Below are 13,797 nucleotides of genomic sequence, written 5' to 3'. Positions count from 1 at the left end.
GGGCAGGATTGTGTTTAGATTTGGACGGGGTGCCCAGGGGAGAGTGGCATTCCACTTCGGCCTGAAGGATGAGAAATACCTAGCCACATCAAGAGCCAGAGAAGGGCATTTCAGAGGGTGGGGAGAGTAAGTGAAGGCCCTTGGGTGGAAAAGGAGCTCTATGTGTTCAGAAGGAGGCCAGTTAGGCTGGAGCCCAGGGAGGGGTGCTGGGCTGGGGGAGGGAGTGGAAAGGTGGGGAGAACAGTAGGAGTGATAGGAGAAAAGGAGGTGACAGGAGCTGGCTCCTGGGGCCTGGTGTTTGAGCTTTCCCCTCAGCGTATTGGCAAGCTGTTAGACGACTTTCAACAGAGGGCCATGGCCAGCTCATTGTTTATAGAAGACTCTTGCCTGTGGTGTGAAGCATGAGAAGGAGAGGCCCCCATCTAATGCTGCTCTCCTTAGGTGCCCGACTCCCCACTCCTTGCCAGATGGTCATCCAGGCTCTTCCTGAACAGCCCTGTGGCAGGAATGCACTTTATTGGCTGAAGCACCCGTTCCATGTTCACGTAGCTATGTCTCAGAACGTTCTTTTTGTGAGCTGAGATTTGTGTCTCTTTAGCACCCACTCGTAAAGATTGAGTTTAGCCCTCAGAACAGGGCTGTTCCCTCTTCTAGGTAATAGCTCTACTAGTCATCTTCCCTCCAAACATACTTCTTCTCCTGGGTTTCCTGTCTCAGTAAATTCTCCCACGTCCACCCGGATGCTAACTCCAGGGGATCCACCAGGCATCATTCACTGCTTCCTGGGTCTCCCTCAACCCCACATCCAGTCAGTCCCTACATTTATAGGTTCTACCTTCTGAATCACTGTGGAGTCTGTCGACTTGCCAGCATCTCTGTTGTTGAAAAGGTAGATCAGGCTCCCTAGATTACTGCTATAACCTCCCGTGTTGCCCCATTGCAGTCCCTCCTCCACACTGCAGCCAGAGTGATCTTGCTAGTGCATGTTCTGAGCCCATCATTCCCCCCTTTACTGCTCCTCACAACCTTCAGGACAAACTGTACCCTCCACAGCAGGTGAACCATGGCCTGCCATATGTGGGTCCTCTGCTCACTCTGGCCCCCTAGCCTGCCACTCCCCCCTTCCAACTGATGGTTCAGCTTTGCTGATGAATACATGGTCCCCTTAATGGATCACATTTCCTCTCACTACTGGGCCTTCACCTCCACTGCTGCCTCTTTCCTGCTTTCTTCTTTTAATCCATTCCCTTCTTTGCCTTCATTCCGGCTAACCTTCGTCATCTTTGATGAACAAAGATGTTATCTTCTTCTGAAAACTGTTCCTGATTATTGCCCACCTCCCAGTCTACGCCAGGTACTCCTTCTATGAATTCCCAATATCTCCCTGTGCTTGCTTTTATTGTAGTGGTTAGCACATTGTATTATAATCACCCCTGTCCCCCAGTAGATTCTGTACTCCTTGAGGGCAGTGACTGTAGCATATTCATTGTTTATTTTATTGAAGTATAGTTGATTTACAATGGGTTAATTTCTGTTGTACAGCAAAGTGATTCAGTTAGATATATATATATATATATATATACACATATATATATTCTTTTATATATTTTTTTCCATTACGGTTTTGAATGGATAAAGAAGATATGGTACATATATAAATGGGATACTACTCAGATGTATTCATTGTTGAATCCTCAGTTCCCAGCAGGATGCTTGGCACATAGGTGATAGTCGGTAATGCTTGAATAAATGAGTGGACAAATGAATTTATATTCCCTTTAAATCTTGTCTCTGAATTAAATTCTCCAAACTCATTCAGCTTTTCTGATACAACATTATTTCTGGTCCCCTCACCCTTTTACTCTTCTTTGGGTATCTCAGTGTCCCCTTTAAATGTCATTCGCAGATTATAGTTGTATCACATTAAAATTTTAAAGTGTTTTTAAAAGTGATTTTTGGATAGTTCAAGTCACTGTGACCATGCAGATAAATAAAACATTGAGGGACTTCCCTGGTGGCGCAGTGGTTAAGAATCCACCTGCCAAATCCTAAAGATGCTACCAGAAAACTACTAGAGCTAATCAATGAATTTGGTAAAGTAGCAGGATACAAAATTAATGCACAGAAATCTCTTGCATTCCTATACACTAGTGATGAAAAATCTGAAAGAGAAATCAAGGAAACACTCCCGTTTACCATTGCAACAAAAAGAATAAAATAGGTAGGAATAAACCTACCAAAGGAGAAAAAAGACCTGTATGCAGAAAACTAAGACACTGATGAAAGAAATTAAAGATGATACAACAGATGGAGAGATGTACCACATTCTTGGATTGGAAGAATCAACATTGTGAAAATGACTCTAGTACCCAAAGCAATCTACAGATTAAGTGCAATCCCTATCAAACTACCAATGGCATTTTTCATAGAACTAGAACAAAAAATTTCACAGTTTGTATGGAAACACAAAAGACCCCGAATAGCCAAAGCAATCTTGAGAAAGAAAAATGGAGCTGGAGGAATCAGGCTACCAGATTTCAGACTATACTACAAAGCTACAGTAATCAAGACTGTATGGTACTGGCACAAAAACAGAAATATAGATCAATGGAACAGGATAGAAAGCCCAGAGATAAACCCACGCGCATATGGTCACCTTATCTTTGATAAAGGAGGCAAGAATATACAATGGAGAAAAGACAGCTTCTTCAATAAGTGGTGCTGGGAAAACTGGACAGCTACATGTAAAAGAATGAAATTAAAACGCTCCCTAACACCATACACAAAAATAAACTCAAAATGGATTAAAGACCTAAATGTAAGGCCAGACAGTATAAAACTCTTAGAGGAAAACATAGGAAGAACACTCCATGACATAAATCACAGCAAGATCCTTTTTGACCCACCTCCTAGAGAAATGGAAATACAAACAAAAACAAATGGGACCTGGGCTTCCCTGGTGGCACAGTGGTTGAGAGTCCACCTGCCGATGCAGGGGACATGGGTTCGTGCCCCGGTCCGGGAAGATCCCACGTGCTGTGGAGTGGCTGGGCCCATGAGCCATGGCCACTGAGCCTGCGCGTCCAGAGCCTGTGTTCCGCAACGGGAGAAGCCACAACAGTGAGAAGGCCCAAGTACCGCAAAAAAAGCAAAACCAAAAACAAAAAACAAATGGGACCTAATGAAACTTAAAAGCTTTGCACAGGAAAGGAAACCATAAAAAAGACCAAAAGACAACCCTAGAATGGGAGAAAATATTTGCAAATGAAGCAACTGACAAAGGATTAATCTCCAAAATTTACAAGCGGCTCATGCAGCTCAATATCAAAAAACAAACAACGCAATCCAAAAATAGGCAGAAGACCTAAATAGACATTTCTCCAAAGAAGATATACAGATTGTCAACAAACACATGAAAGGATGCTCAACATCACTAATCATTAGAGAAATGCAAATCAAAACTACAATGAGGTATCGCCTCATACCAGTCAGAATGGCCATCATCCAAAAATCTACAAACAGTAAATGCTGGAAAGGGTGTGGAGAAGAGGGAACCCTCTTGCACTGTTGGTGGGAATGTAAATTGATACAGCCACTGGAGAACAGTATGGAGCTTCCTTAAAAAACTAAAAATAGAACTACCATATGACCCAGCAATCCCACTACTGGGCATATACCCTGAGAAAACCATAATTCAAAAAGATTCATGTACCACAATGTTCATTACAGCACTATTTATAATAGTCAGGACATGGAAGCAACCTAAGTGTCCATTGACAGATGAATGGATAAAGAAGGTGTGGCACAGATATACAATGGAATATTACTCAGCCATAAAAGGAAACAAAATTGAGTTACTTGTAGTGAGGTGGATGGACCTTTAGTCTGTCATACAGAGAGAAGTAAGTCAGAAAGAGAAAAACAAATACTGTATGCTAACACATATATATGAATCAAAAAAATAAATTTTTTTTTCTGAAAAACCTAAGGGTAGGACAGGATAAAGATGCAGACGTAGAGAATGGACTTGAGGACACGGGGAGGGGGAAGGGTAAGCTGGGACGAAGTGAGAGAGTGGCATGGACATATATACACTACCAAATGTAAAATAGGTAGCTAGTGGGAAGCGGCCGCATAGCACAGGAAGATCAGCTCGGGGCTTTGTGACCACCTTGAGGTGTGGGATAGGGAGGGTGGGAGGGAGACACAAGAGGGAGGAGATATGGGGGATATATGTATATGTATAGCTGATTCAGTTTGTTATAAAGCAGAAACTAACACACCATTGTAAAGCAATTATACTCCAATAAAGATGTTTAAAAAAAAAAAAAGATCCGCCTGCCAATGCAGGGGACGCGGGTTCGAGCCCTGGTCCAGGAAGATCCCACATGCCGTGGAGCAACTATTCCCGTGCACCACAGCTACTGCGCCTGCGCTCTAGAGCCCGTGAGCCACAACTACTGAGCCTGTGGTCTGCAACAAGAGAAGCCACTGCAATGAGAAGCCCACGCACCACAACGAAGAGTAGCCCTGCTCGGCACAACTAGAGAGAGGACGTGTGCAACAACGAAGACCCAATGCAGCCAATAAATAAATAAATAAAAATAAAACATTGAGTAAACTGGGGCACAAAGAAATTGCCAGGATATATAAATATAATTTTTTACCAAAGTTCATAGCCAGATATTGACATAATGAATAAAATCAGTTTTTTCCTCTGTTACTCTCAAAGCATGAATTGGTCTTGCCTTAGGTGGATATGTTTATTAAACTGAGCTTACTAATCCACATGATGTTCCTAAACCATAATTACTGAATTCACATCCCACTGCCAAGGCACGGCCTTTCCTAAACATTCTGGCTTTCTCCTTCTGTAAAATTAGGATGATTAAATTTTCCATCTATCTACCTCTGGTGTTAAGAAGATTGATGAAGTTGTATTAGGGAATCACATTTTGTTTCTTGGATGAAAGGTGTTTTGTAAATGCAATGAATCAAAATGTTATTATTTCAAGTTGCATGACATAATGGAATATCTGTGGAGAAACATTGCCTGAGCATTGTTTGGTCATTTCTGTTTTTATAATAATTGCAAATATTAAATTGGGACCATTTATGGCAATATCAGGGTCCAAATGTTTTCCAGAAAAAAAAGTATGTGTGTAAGACAGACAGACTTTGAACAAGGTTCGTACCTTAGTTTTCTTTATGTATCAGGAATAACTTTCCCCCACAGGGTATACCCACAGCGGGATAGTTACTGTGAGGATTAGATCAGGATACTAAGTAATAGCATTTAGCACAGTGCGTGGCACATGGTCATCACTCAGGAAATGGTAGAGGCTAATATTTTGTTTTCAACTGGACTGATCTTAGTCAGTTTATTTTGGGGGGGATGTATTTCAGCTTTAGTCCCATTCTGCAGTATTCTTAATTGCCACTTGAGTGCATGAATTCTTAGACTTGGGAGGATGTTATTAAAGTTTAGAATCATTGGCTGAAGGCATGTTCTATAAAATCTGGAGAAAGTAGAGACTAGGGCTCCATAGTTTGCATTTGACTGTAGCAGAAGTTTAAGAAGTATTTATTAAGAAAAATAATTATAACTTGGAATCGTGAGTGTGGTCAAACTTGAAGTCTGAGGTTTTCTCAAATATAACTTATTAAAGGTACCAAATGAGTATGTGTGTGTGTGTTACTACCATATAATAACAACCAGAATAATGACTATCATTTATCAGACACTTAGTTTGTGCCAAGTCATTGGGCTAGGTTCGGGAGCGGGAAGGAAATGGAATATATAGAGAGGTGAGTAAGATGTGGTATCTGTTCTCAGGGAGCTTCCAGTCTTGGGAGGGGGTGTGGTGGGAAGAAAGGTATCTACAGATAACTACCAAAGGGAAGAGAGTTAATTTGGCAGATGGGTAGAGGGTTAGAGTAGATAGATTTAGGATAGAGTTAACAAGCTTTAAATTTCAAATTAGAACATTGATGGGAGGAGGTATTATTTTATGCACCACTCTGCTAACTGGGTGGATGTGTACAGGTATAACTCATTATAAAGCCAGAAGAACTTCACAGCATCTTTTGGCCGCTCTCCCTAAACTCATCCACATAAATGTTTACATAGTCATAAATGTCCAGAGAAGAAGATTTCTGTATTTCTTACATACCTACGGAAGCTGGGTTTCATACCTACAGGAAAGGAAAGGAAAGAGAAGGCAGCTAAAATTGATTTAATACTTACTATGTGCAAGAAACAGGTGCTAGGGCTTTTTGTAATATTTAATTTTCTTGGTTACACTATAATGTTGATATTTCCCCCATTTTACAGAAAGGGGAAATTGAGGTTCAGAGCGGATAAGTATCTTCTTCCAGAGCACACAGCTAGTGAGTGCCAGGATTTATTTCTATTACACATTTACTTCCCAGGAAGCTGAATTGTAACTCTTAGCTATAGTACAAAATCAGGACTTAAATTTTTTGAAGTTCTGTAATCTTTGTTTGCTGTGAACATTCTAAGAGTGCATTGTTAAGCACTTGGTATTTAGCAGATGACAGAGTCCACATAAAATAACCACTGTAAGGCTACTCAAAGGCAGCAGAACTAATAGCAAAAAGAGGTCTCTGAAATACTCCATACAATAGCCTAGCTTCATTATGATAGTAGGCTTTTTTATTGCTTTAGATTACTAACGGGGTTTCAGTCCCTTATCGATACCTTTGCCATTTGGCCAGTTACTTTAGAAAATATTTTATGTAGGGAGAAGGATGTAAAGAGTAGTGTAGTCTATGTCTACACCTAAAACAAAAGTGTGTTTTAGTCTGGAATTTTCAGTGGTGTTCAAAGGTGCTGATGAACTTGCCATTAAAAACTATGTCTTTCCTTTTCAGCTTGAAGAAGTCTTCTGCTGAACTGAAAAAAATATTAGCCAATGGCCAGGTAGGTGTCATTACATATTAAGACTATAGTAATAACTTAGTGCTGTCTAGTTTTTGTATCTGTAAACTTAATAAGCAGATAAAGGATCTATAAAATTCTTCTTGTCATAAATGAATTACACGGCTTAATTTGATTGGCAGAACAATTTGCAGCACGTTTTTCAAACTGTGCTAATGGGCTTCACTCCCAGCAGATTGAAGTACCATGCACACACCCTGCTGCCAGCTCGGTGCAAAAAAAGTTAATCAGTTCTGAGCAAGTGTGTCAACCCATGGGTTGTTGAAATGGCCCTGCATCCTGAGGTGACTGTTTCTTTCTTTATCTTTAGGGAGAAAAAGAGAAACTGCTACTTTCTCACCTTAGTTCCTTCTTTTGTCCTGAAACTAACACTGGCATTTTAGGGGAACAGAGTCACAGCAGACCTTTGGCATTTAAAACTCCTGGGCTTCAGGAGCCCTCAGTTTGCCTAGTTGACTGGTCGTCTAAAGCAGAATGACCTACTCCAGCCAGTGAGGGATAAACAGTCCTGCAGCCCAGTTATTTCTCACTCATTTTGATTCAATTAAATTGACACATCTGAAATAGTATAGTGCCTTTAAACATACACTGGTAAATTAAGCTACCTGCAGGGTCCTTGATTCTTCAATAGCAACATAAATGTGTTTTAATGTTTGTTATAGAGGAAGCCCTTTGATAGCCTTGGAGGCAGGCGCCTGTCCATCGCGATCAAGCCTGCCTATTAGGCTCTATTGACTGAGACATCTGTGTCACCGCAAATAAAAGACTCTTATTGATTTTCTTAACTGCTGTTCACTTCCCGTCCATGTTTCGAAGGCTGAAATCTTAATTATCTCAGATGCTTATTCAGTGCTTTCACATGCTGACCTCTCCAATCCTCATTGGCATTTCATGAATCAGGTACTTGTAGTGGAGCATGTCAAGAAGACAAAGCTGGGTCCTGATGCTTGTCCTTTAATATCACCTGTAACTTTGTGGCCTAATAGATGTGCATGCCTTAAAACAAGGACTGTATGGTGGTACTTCTGGAAGCCTTACTTGTTTAGCCTGTAATCCCTTGAATACAGTTAGAAAAAGTGAGTTGATCTGGTTTTGACACCTGATCATCATCTGTAGTGTGTGAATTCTAGTCCTTAACTATTCAATATACGGCTAAGGAGAATCTGGTGTTGTATGTATATGCAACATATGTATGTATGTTGTATGTATAATCTTAATGGTCCCCATATTTCATATTTATCTAATAGTACTTTTAACTTTAAGCAGCCAAAGTTTTGTTTAGATTGAGGTCCACATACATGTTCCCCTAGTGCCCTGCATGTTTTCGGAAACATGAAACAAAACCTGGTTGCCCTTCTCTCTCCTTCTGGTCACTGCCAAGCCCATTATTGTCCTCTTGTTCTCCCTCTTCTCCCCACCGGAGGGAAGCATACATGGTTCTGCAGGTGTATTTCTTACATGTCTCCAGCACTTGGCGTTAACATGACTAAAAGCTGAAATATTGAGCCTACGATATTCATGTATCTCCAACATGTTTGCATCCTAGTTACTAACTGTAATTTATGTGTGAGTTACTAGTGTTCTTCAGCTGGAAAATATATTTCAAAATTGACATAAATTAAGAAGCTTTAACTACATTTGTTCAACCCAGGCAATGGAAAATAACCTGTCATAGATTCCTCTTTCAAAAATGAAAAACAGTTATTTCCAGGGCAAAAAATAAACATTCTGAAATATTCCTAGTGTTCTGAACCTAGTACCATAAATATCTTAGTGGTCTTGGTTAGGAGATTCTCTTCGGTGGAAGATTGTCATGGCAATGATTTTTGACACTTAAAGATTGTTTATTGCTTTCCCTTGGGAATGTGATAATCCCACATTAAACAGTATGGCATTTCCTTTCTTTTAAGGATTAGCCATTGTTATGTTTACTTTTATTCACGAAAACGAACAGTACAAAACAAAGAACTCCCACCTTTGGAAGTCTTCAAAATACCTCCTCTTAATTCCTCAGTCCTTGGTGCTATCAGGTAACTAAAGAGTGAGTGAGATTGCATTGCAGTGAGGTAATGTGCACAGTGTGGCATCAATAAATTTGTGGGCTGAACACTGACACCACTTGATATGGAAGATGTAAGTCACATTTAACGATACCTTAACACTTGAGCATAGTTTTTTATTTTAGTGGTTTATGCTCTCAAGCATTAATAATGATTTGCCTTTCCACTAGCCTCCACTTAGATTTAATAAGGAATTCATATTAATCATTAAAAGAAAGGGACATGATTCTTCAAGATAATCAAATATTGACAGGTTAGAAATAGCTTTCTGCCTGGGTTCATTGATATAGGTTATGTGATATAAATATTTATTTCTTTTCTGTCACTCAGAGTAAATGCCACCAATTGATTCAGCATTGATATAGTGTCAACAGTTCATAAGAAACATTTGACTGGCTTGTGTTTTCCGATTAGTCTCTGCTCTATAAAGTGGGATTTACTAAATCTCTCCAATTGTCTGCTCATAGAGTGTGACTGCTTTCTGAAACTATTATTGCTTCGATTTGTGAAGCAAAGGTCTGGTGATAGGACTAGTTTCTGTCAGACCTTTACATATAAAATAAGGATTAATTGAGCTTTTTTATTTTAATGATTTATAAGCAGTAGGTACTGATTCTTCTTAACACAGGCAGACAATAAACAAAGAATATTTTCTTTGCTGATCTATAATTGAATTCCATTTCATTTTCCCCATTAATTTCATTAACATCACATTAAACACTTTAAAAAGTTTAACATTTAGTCTTTGGAATGGAGATGTTCTTCTGTAATTGCTTTGTGAGAGAGGATTCCTTTTTTCCAGCTTAAAAAAAAACAAATCATAAGGTATTTTTGGCAAGTTGTACTGAGAGCTATAAATCAGCACCACTGATGTGTTTTCTGGGTGTGTTTTTCCCACTTCAGTTGTAGTGCAGTATCATCTGTTTAATGTTGGCCCTTGATTTTAAACTGATTAGAAATGGCCCAGTGGGTCAATTTAAAGGATTAAAAAAGTACAGCCACTCCAAGGATGTATGACTTTGACCTTTGCATCTCTGAAGTTGTCTTTTGTCTGTTTGTTTTTTATAATTTGTAGGAGAGGTTGACAGTATTTTTCTATTTCTGGTAAATCAAGTATAAATGTACTGTGAAGTCACAAAACTAGAAATAATTCTAATCCTGCTTCATGTTTGGCTGTTATTTTGAGAACTTCAGATGCCTTTAAAAAACTTTCTGTGTTTAGAAAAAAAAAAAAAGAAGGAGGAAGAAAAATAGTATTCGACTGTAAAGTTAGCTTTAAAGAGTGTCCTATTACCAGTACATAAAACTCTTAGATTCTTAGGGTTCGTCTCAGATCCCGTACGAAGACCTAAACATAGATGAATGAGACTGTGTAAGTCCAAACTGCATGGCACCTCCCCTCCCTGCACAGACACAACCTTTCCGCCCCCTGGGGTGTCACGTCCACGTTCTTTCACAGCCCCCACCTCTCTTTCAGCAGCAGCAGCAGCAGAGCCCAGTGCCAATCATCTCTCCCAGGTCATTTGCCGTTGCGGCAGTTGACACGTCATTGTAACTCTCAGGGTTTTTTCTCCCTTCTCCCTCACATCTATTATTCTGCCTTTCATTTGCTTTTTTTTTTTTAGTCAAAACAAGGAAACTGATTTATATTTTTAAATTATTTGGTATCTTTATTGAATAAAAACTTTCTTTTACCTCTTTTTTATCTAAAGAGCTATGTGATTTCTCTTCTTAAAAGCAAATATCGTAGTTGATGAAATCGCTTTTAACTTTTGAGTGCCCTTCGTTTGATTATTTTCCTTCCTATGGACCAGGCACCATTGATGGAGAGGATGTCCCTCTGTACTTACACATGAGATCAACTGCTAAGATAGAGCATTGAGCAGAGTAACATGAAAGACTGAGTTCTCACCTTGGCTAGTTGCTATTTACTAGTTATATGACCCAAACGAATTGGGTTATATGTTTAAAATGTTGTAAAAGTGTGTGATTTTTATGATACTTGAGCTCAACTGTAATATTTAAATGTTGTATTTTGTAGGCTTATAAATCCCACTTTTGTATCATAATGAGTACAGTTCCTATGCTTCATTTTGAAAAGTTGAATTAATATGCTGTCTAAACTAAAAAGGCAGAAACGTTATTAGCTACTTGTTGATCCCTTTAATGATTTCTTTATATTTAAGATCAAATAAAGTAATCCATTTTGATTAGATATACAAAATTCTCAAAATTCGTTTGTGATCAGTTTATAAGCTTGACTCTAATAGTTTTCCTTTTTAAAACTTTTTTAACGTGAATAATATTTGAATACTCTATAAAAATTGGAAGATTCAAAAGAAAAAAAGATCTGAGATATATATATATATGTTTTTGCGGTACGCGGGCCTCTCACTGTTGTGGCCTCTCCCGTTGCGGAGCACAGGCTCCGGACGCGCAGGCTCAGAGGCCATGGCTCACGGGCCCAGCCGTTCCGCGGCATGTGGGATCTTCCCGGACCGGGGCACGAACCCGTGTCCCCTGCATTGGCAGGCAGACTCTCAACCACTGCGCCACCAGGGAAGCCCCTGATACTTTTAAATAGAATAATCTATCAATCAATTTATAGGCCAGGCAAATGTCTATATAAAACTTTAAAAGTGTCGAAACAATTTTTTATGGATACTGTCTTTTTGAGTGACGTGGTTCTAGAACTTATTTTTTAAAACCATTTTTATCTTTATGAGACTCTTAAAATCTTTCTCATTATCTGAGGGATTCCAAATTTCCACCCTTGAATTTGCCTAAACATTGTGTTAGCGTGCGCATGCATGTGCGTGCACACACACACCCCCACGCCCCATTCAGCGCCCACAACATCATCCCCCATCTCTCTGCAGCGTTCAGCTTATCCCCTGCCTCTTTTTTTTTTTTTTTTTTTACATCTACCACTCCTGGTTAGGTTGGAGTGCTGGATGGGTGGCTGCTCCACTTCTCTTTTCAACCTAGTGGGTATTAAAGTTTAAAAAGACTATGGTGTTGGGATTATAGTGGTTGAAGCTGCTCAGAGACCTGCCCCTTTGCATTTACTGCCTCCAACAAAATACCACAAAATCAAGCCCCCTCCGAAGTCCTAGGTCTCTCACTGGAATGTATAATATCAATGAGTCTTATGTTTATATTTTTCTAAGAGGAAACTACTGGTCCTTTTACCTGGAGTGGTGGAGGTGGAGGGAATGTAATCACAGGTTGTGACCTCTCCAGAGCCTGGATCCTATAGCTACATCCTGCTTACCCTTAAATTTCAGTGCCACCAATTCAGAATTTGTAGACGTTGAGTGAGTAAAATTTCTCCTAGAAATTTACTTCAGGCTGTGATGAGGGTGCAGCTTGTTAAGCAAGTTAATAGTACAAATTAGGTTGTTAGAGTCATGTTTGGACTACCTTGAGGAATGTTTTCAAGGAATTAGCCTATTTGTAGCTGCCAATAGATACTGCTATTTACATATGTATCTCTTATACCCTTTGATCAAATCAAACCCAGTAGCAACTCTGCTAGTTTATTTAGTATCTCAACTTGATGTGCTACTTTTCTTCATGGTGTTTTAAAATTTGTTTTTTGGTCCAGAATAATGAGATTTTCTTTCTTCATGTCACAGAATTTCCCTCAAATAGGAAAATTGTTGCCAATTTTTCTGACTTGTCTGTCATTTTGCCTCTGACCCTAAATATAGTAACTAGCTAATTGCAAATTAAGTCAGTCAGGTTTTACTACAATTAAATGGGGTGCTGAATTGGCCTTTATACATTAATCTGTCAATATTCTTTTAGGGTTTGGCAGAATGGCTTGGAAAGGAAGCTGTTTCTGTTATCTGCACTATGTTCCTAATTATCACAGCTCTCTGAAGCTTCAGCCTCAGAAATGTATAGACAAAAATATTTCCCTTGATAAATGGAACCTTGCTTTATTCCATTGGTGGAAGTTCAGAGTAGAGCAAAATATTTAAAGCTTTACTATAATGGTCTGAAAGCAAACTATTTTTTTCCAGGTGATATTGAATTAAAAACTCCATCCATTTCCTGCCCATGCAAGGCAGTGCAATTCCCTGGAAATTGATTTTTTTCAGGGCTTACTATGGCTTTTCCCGAGCTTTAGCTATATGGAGAATAACACCTTTATTGAATCCATTTAGTGAATAAAGTTAGCAGTTAATTTTTGAGCAACTGGACCAGTGTGTAGAAAATTACTGAATGCCTCAAATAGAATCTGACTAGTCTTAAAGTCATTTGATAAATAATTATTTAGGGAGTTCTTTCAAACTCTAAAACGTTATTTTTGGGGTACTAAAATAGTTCACTTCTATTCACGATTCAAATGAGAGTAGTATTTGTGGTATAATAGTTTTACAGAACCTGTGAAAATGCACATACTCTTTTATATAATAAATTACAAAAATGACTTTATATGAATCACATACCTATGTATTTTCCTTTTATGCATTATAATATTTGACTATATGTGCATTTTAAAGTGCATTGATTTAGCACTTTTCCATGAGCATAAGATTTCTACCCAGCTACTGCTGTGTACTAATTTATCATTTTCAAAAAAAGGCTATATTGGGCTTCCCTGGTGGCGCAGTGGTTGAGAGTCTGCCTGCCGATGCAGGGGACACGGGTTCGTGCCCCGGTCCGGGAAGATCCCACATGCAGTGGAGCAGCTGGGCCCGTGAGCCGTGGCCGCTGGGCCTGCATGTCCGGAGCCTGTGCTCCGCAACAGGAGAGGCCACAACAGGG

The 13,797-nt window shown here is 39.4% G+C and overlaps 1 protein-coding gene across 5 annotated transcripts in view; it reads left to right on the top strand.

Annotated features, from left to right (window-relative positions):
- MAP2K5 (mitogen-activated protein kinase kinase 5) overlaps window positions 1–13,797 on the top strand; it is a 268,367-nt gene that overhangs the window by 41,263 nt on the left and 213,307 nt on the right. For all 5 annotated transcript variants that reach the window (XM_089907071.1, XM_022579868.3, XM_022579867.2 and 2 more), the window contains one exon: window positions 6,895–6,943. In XM_089907071.1, the coding sequence (XP_089763197.1) occupies window positions 6,895–6,943 (49 nt within the window). The remainder of the gene's footprint in view (window positions 1–6,894; window positions 6,944–13,797) is intronic.

This window comes from Delphinapterus leucas, chromosome 2, assembly GCF_059928025.1.
Source record: "Delphinapterus leucas isolate spDelLeu-1000000601 "Yukka" chromosome 2, BTC_Dleu_Yukka2, whole genome shotgun sequence".
Classification (NCBI taxonomy): Eukaryota; Metazoa; Chordata; class Mammalia; order Artiodactyla; family Monodontidae; genus Delphinapterus; species Delphinapterus leucas.
The sequence above is the reverse complement of the archived record's forward strand: the minus strand, read 5'-3'. Positions and strand labels throughout refer to the sequence as shown.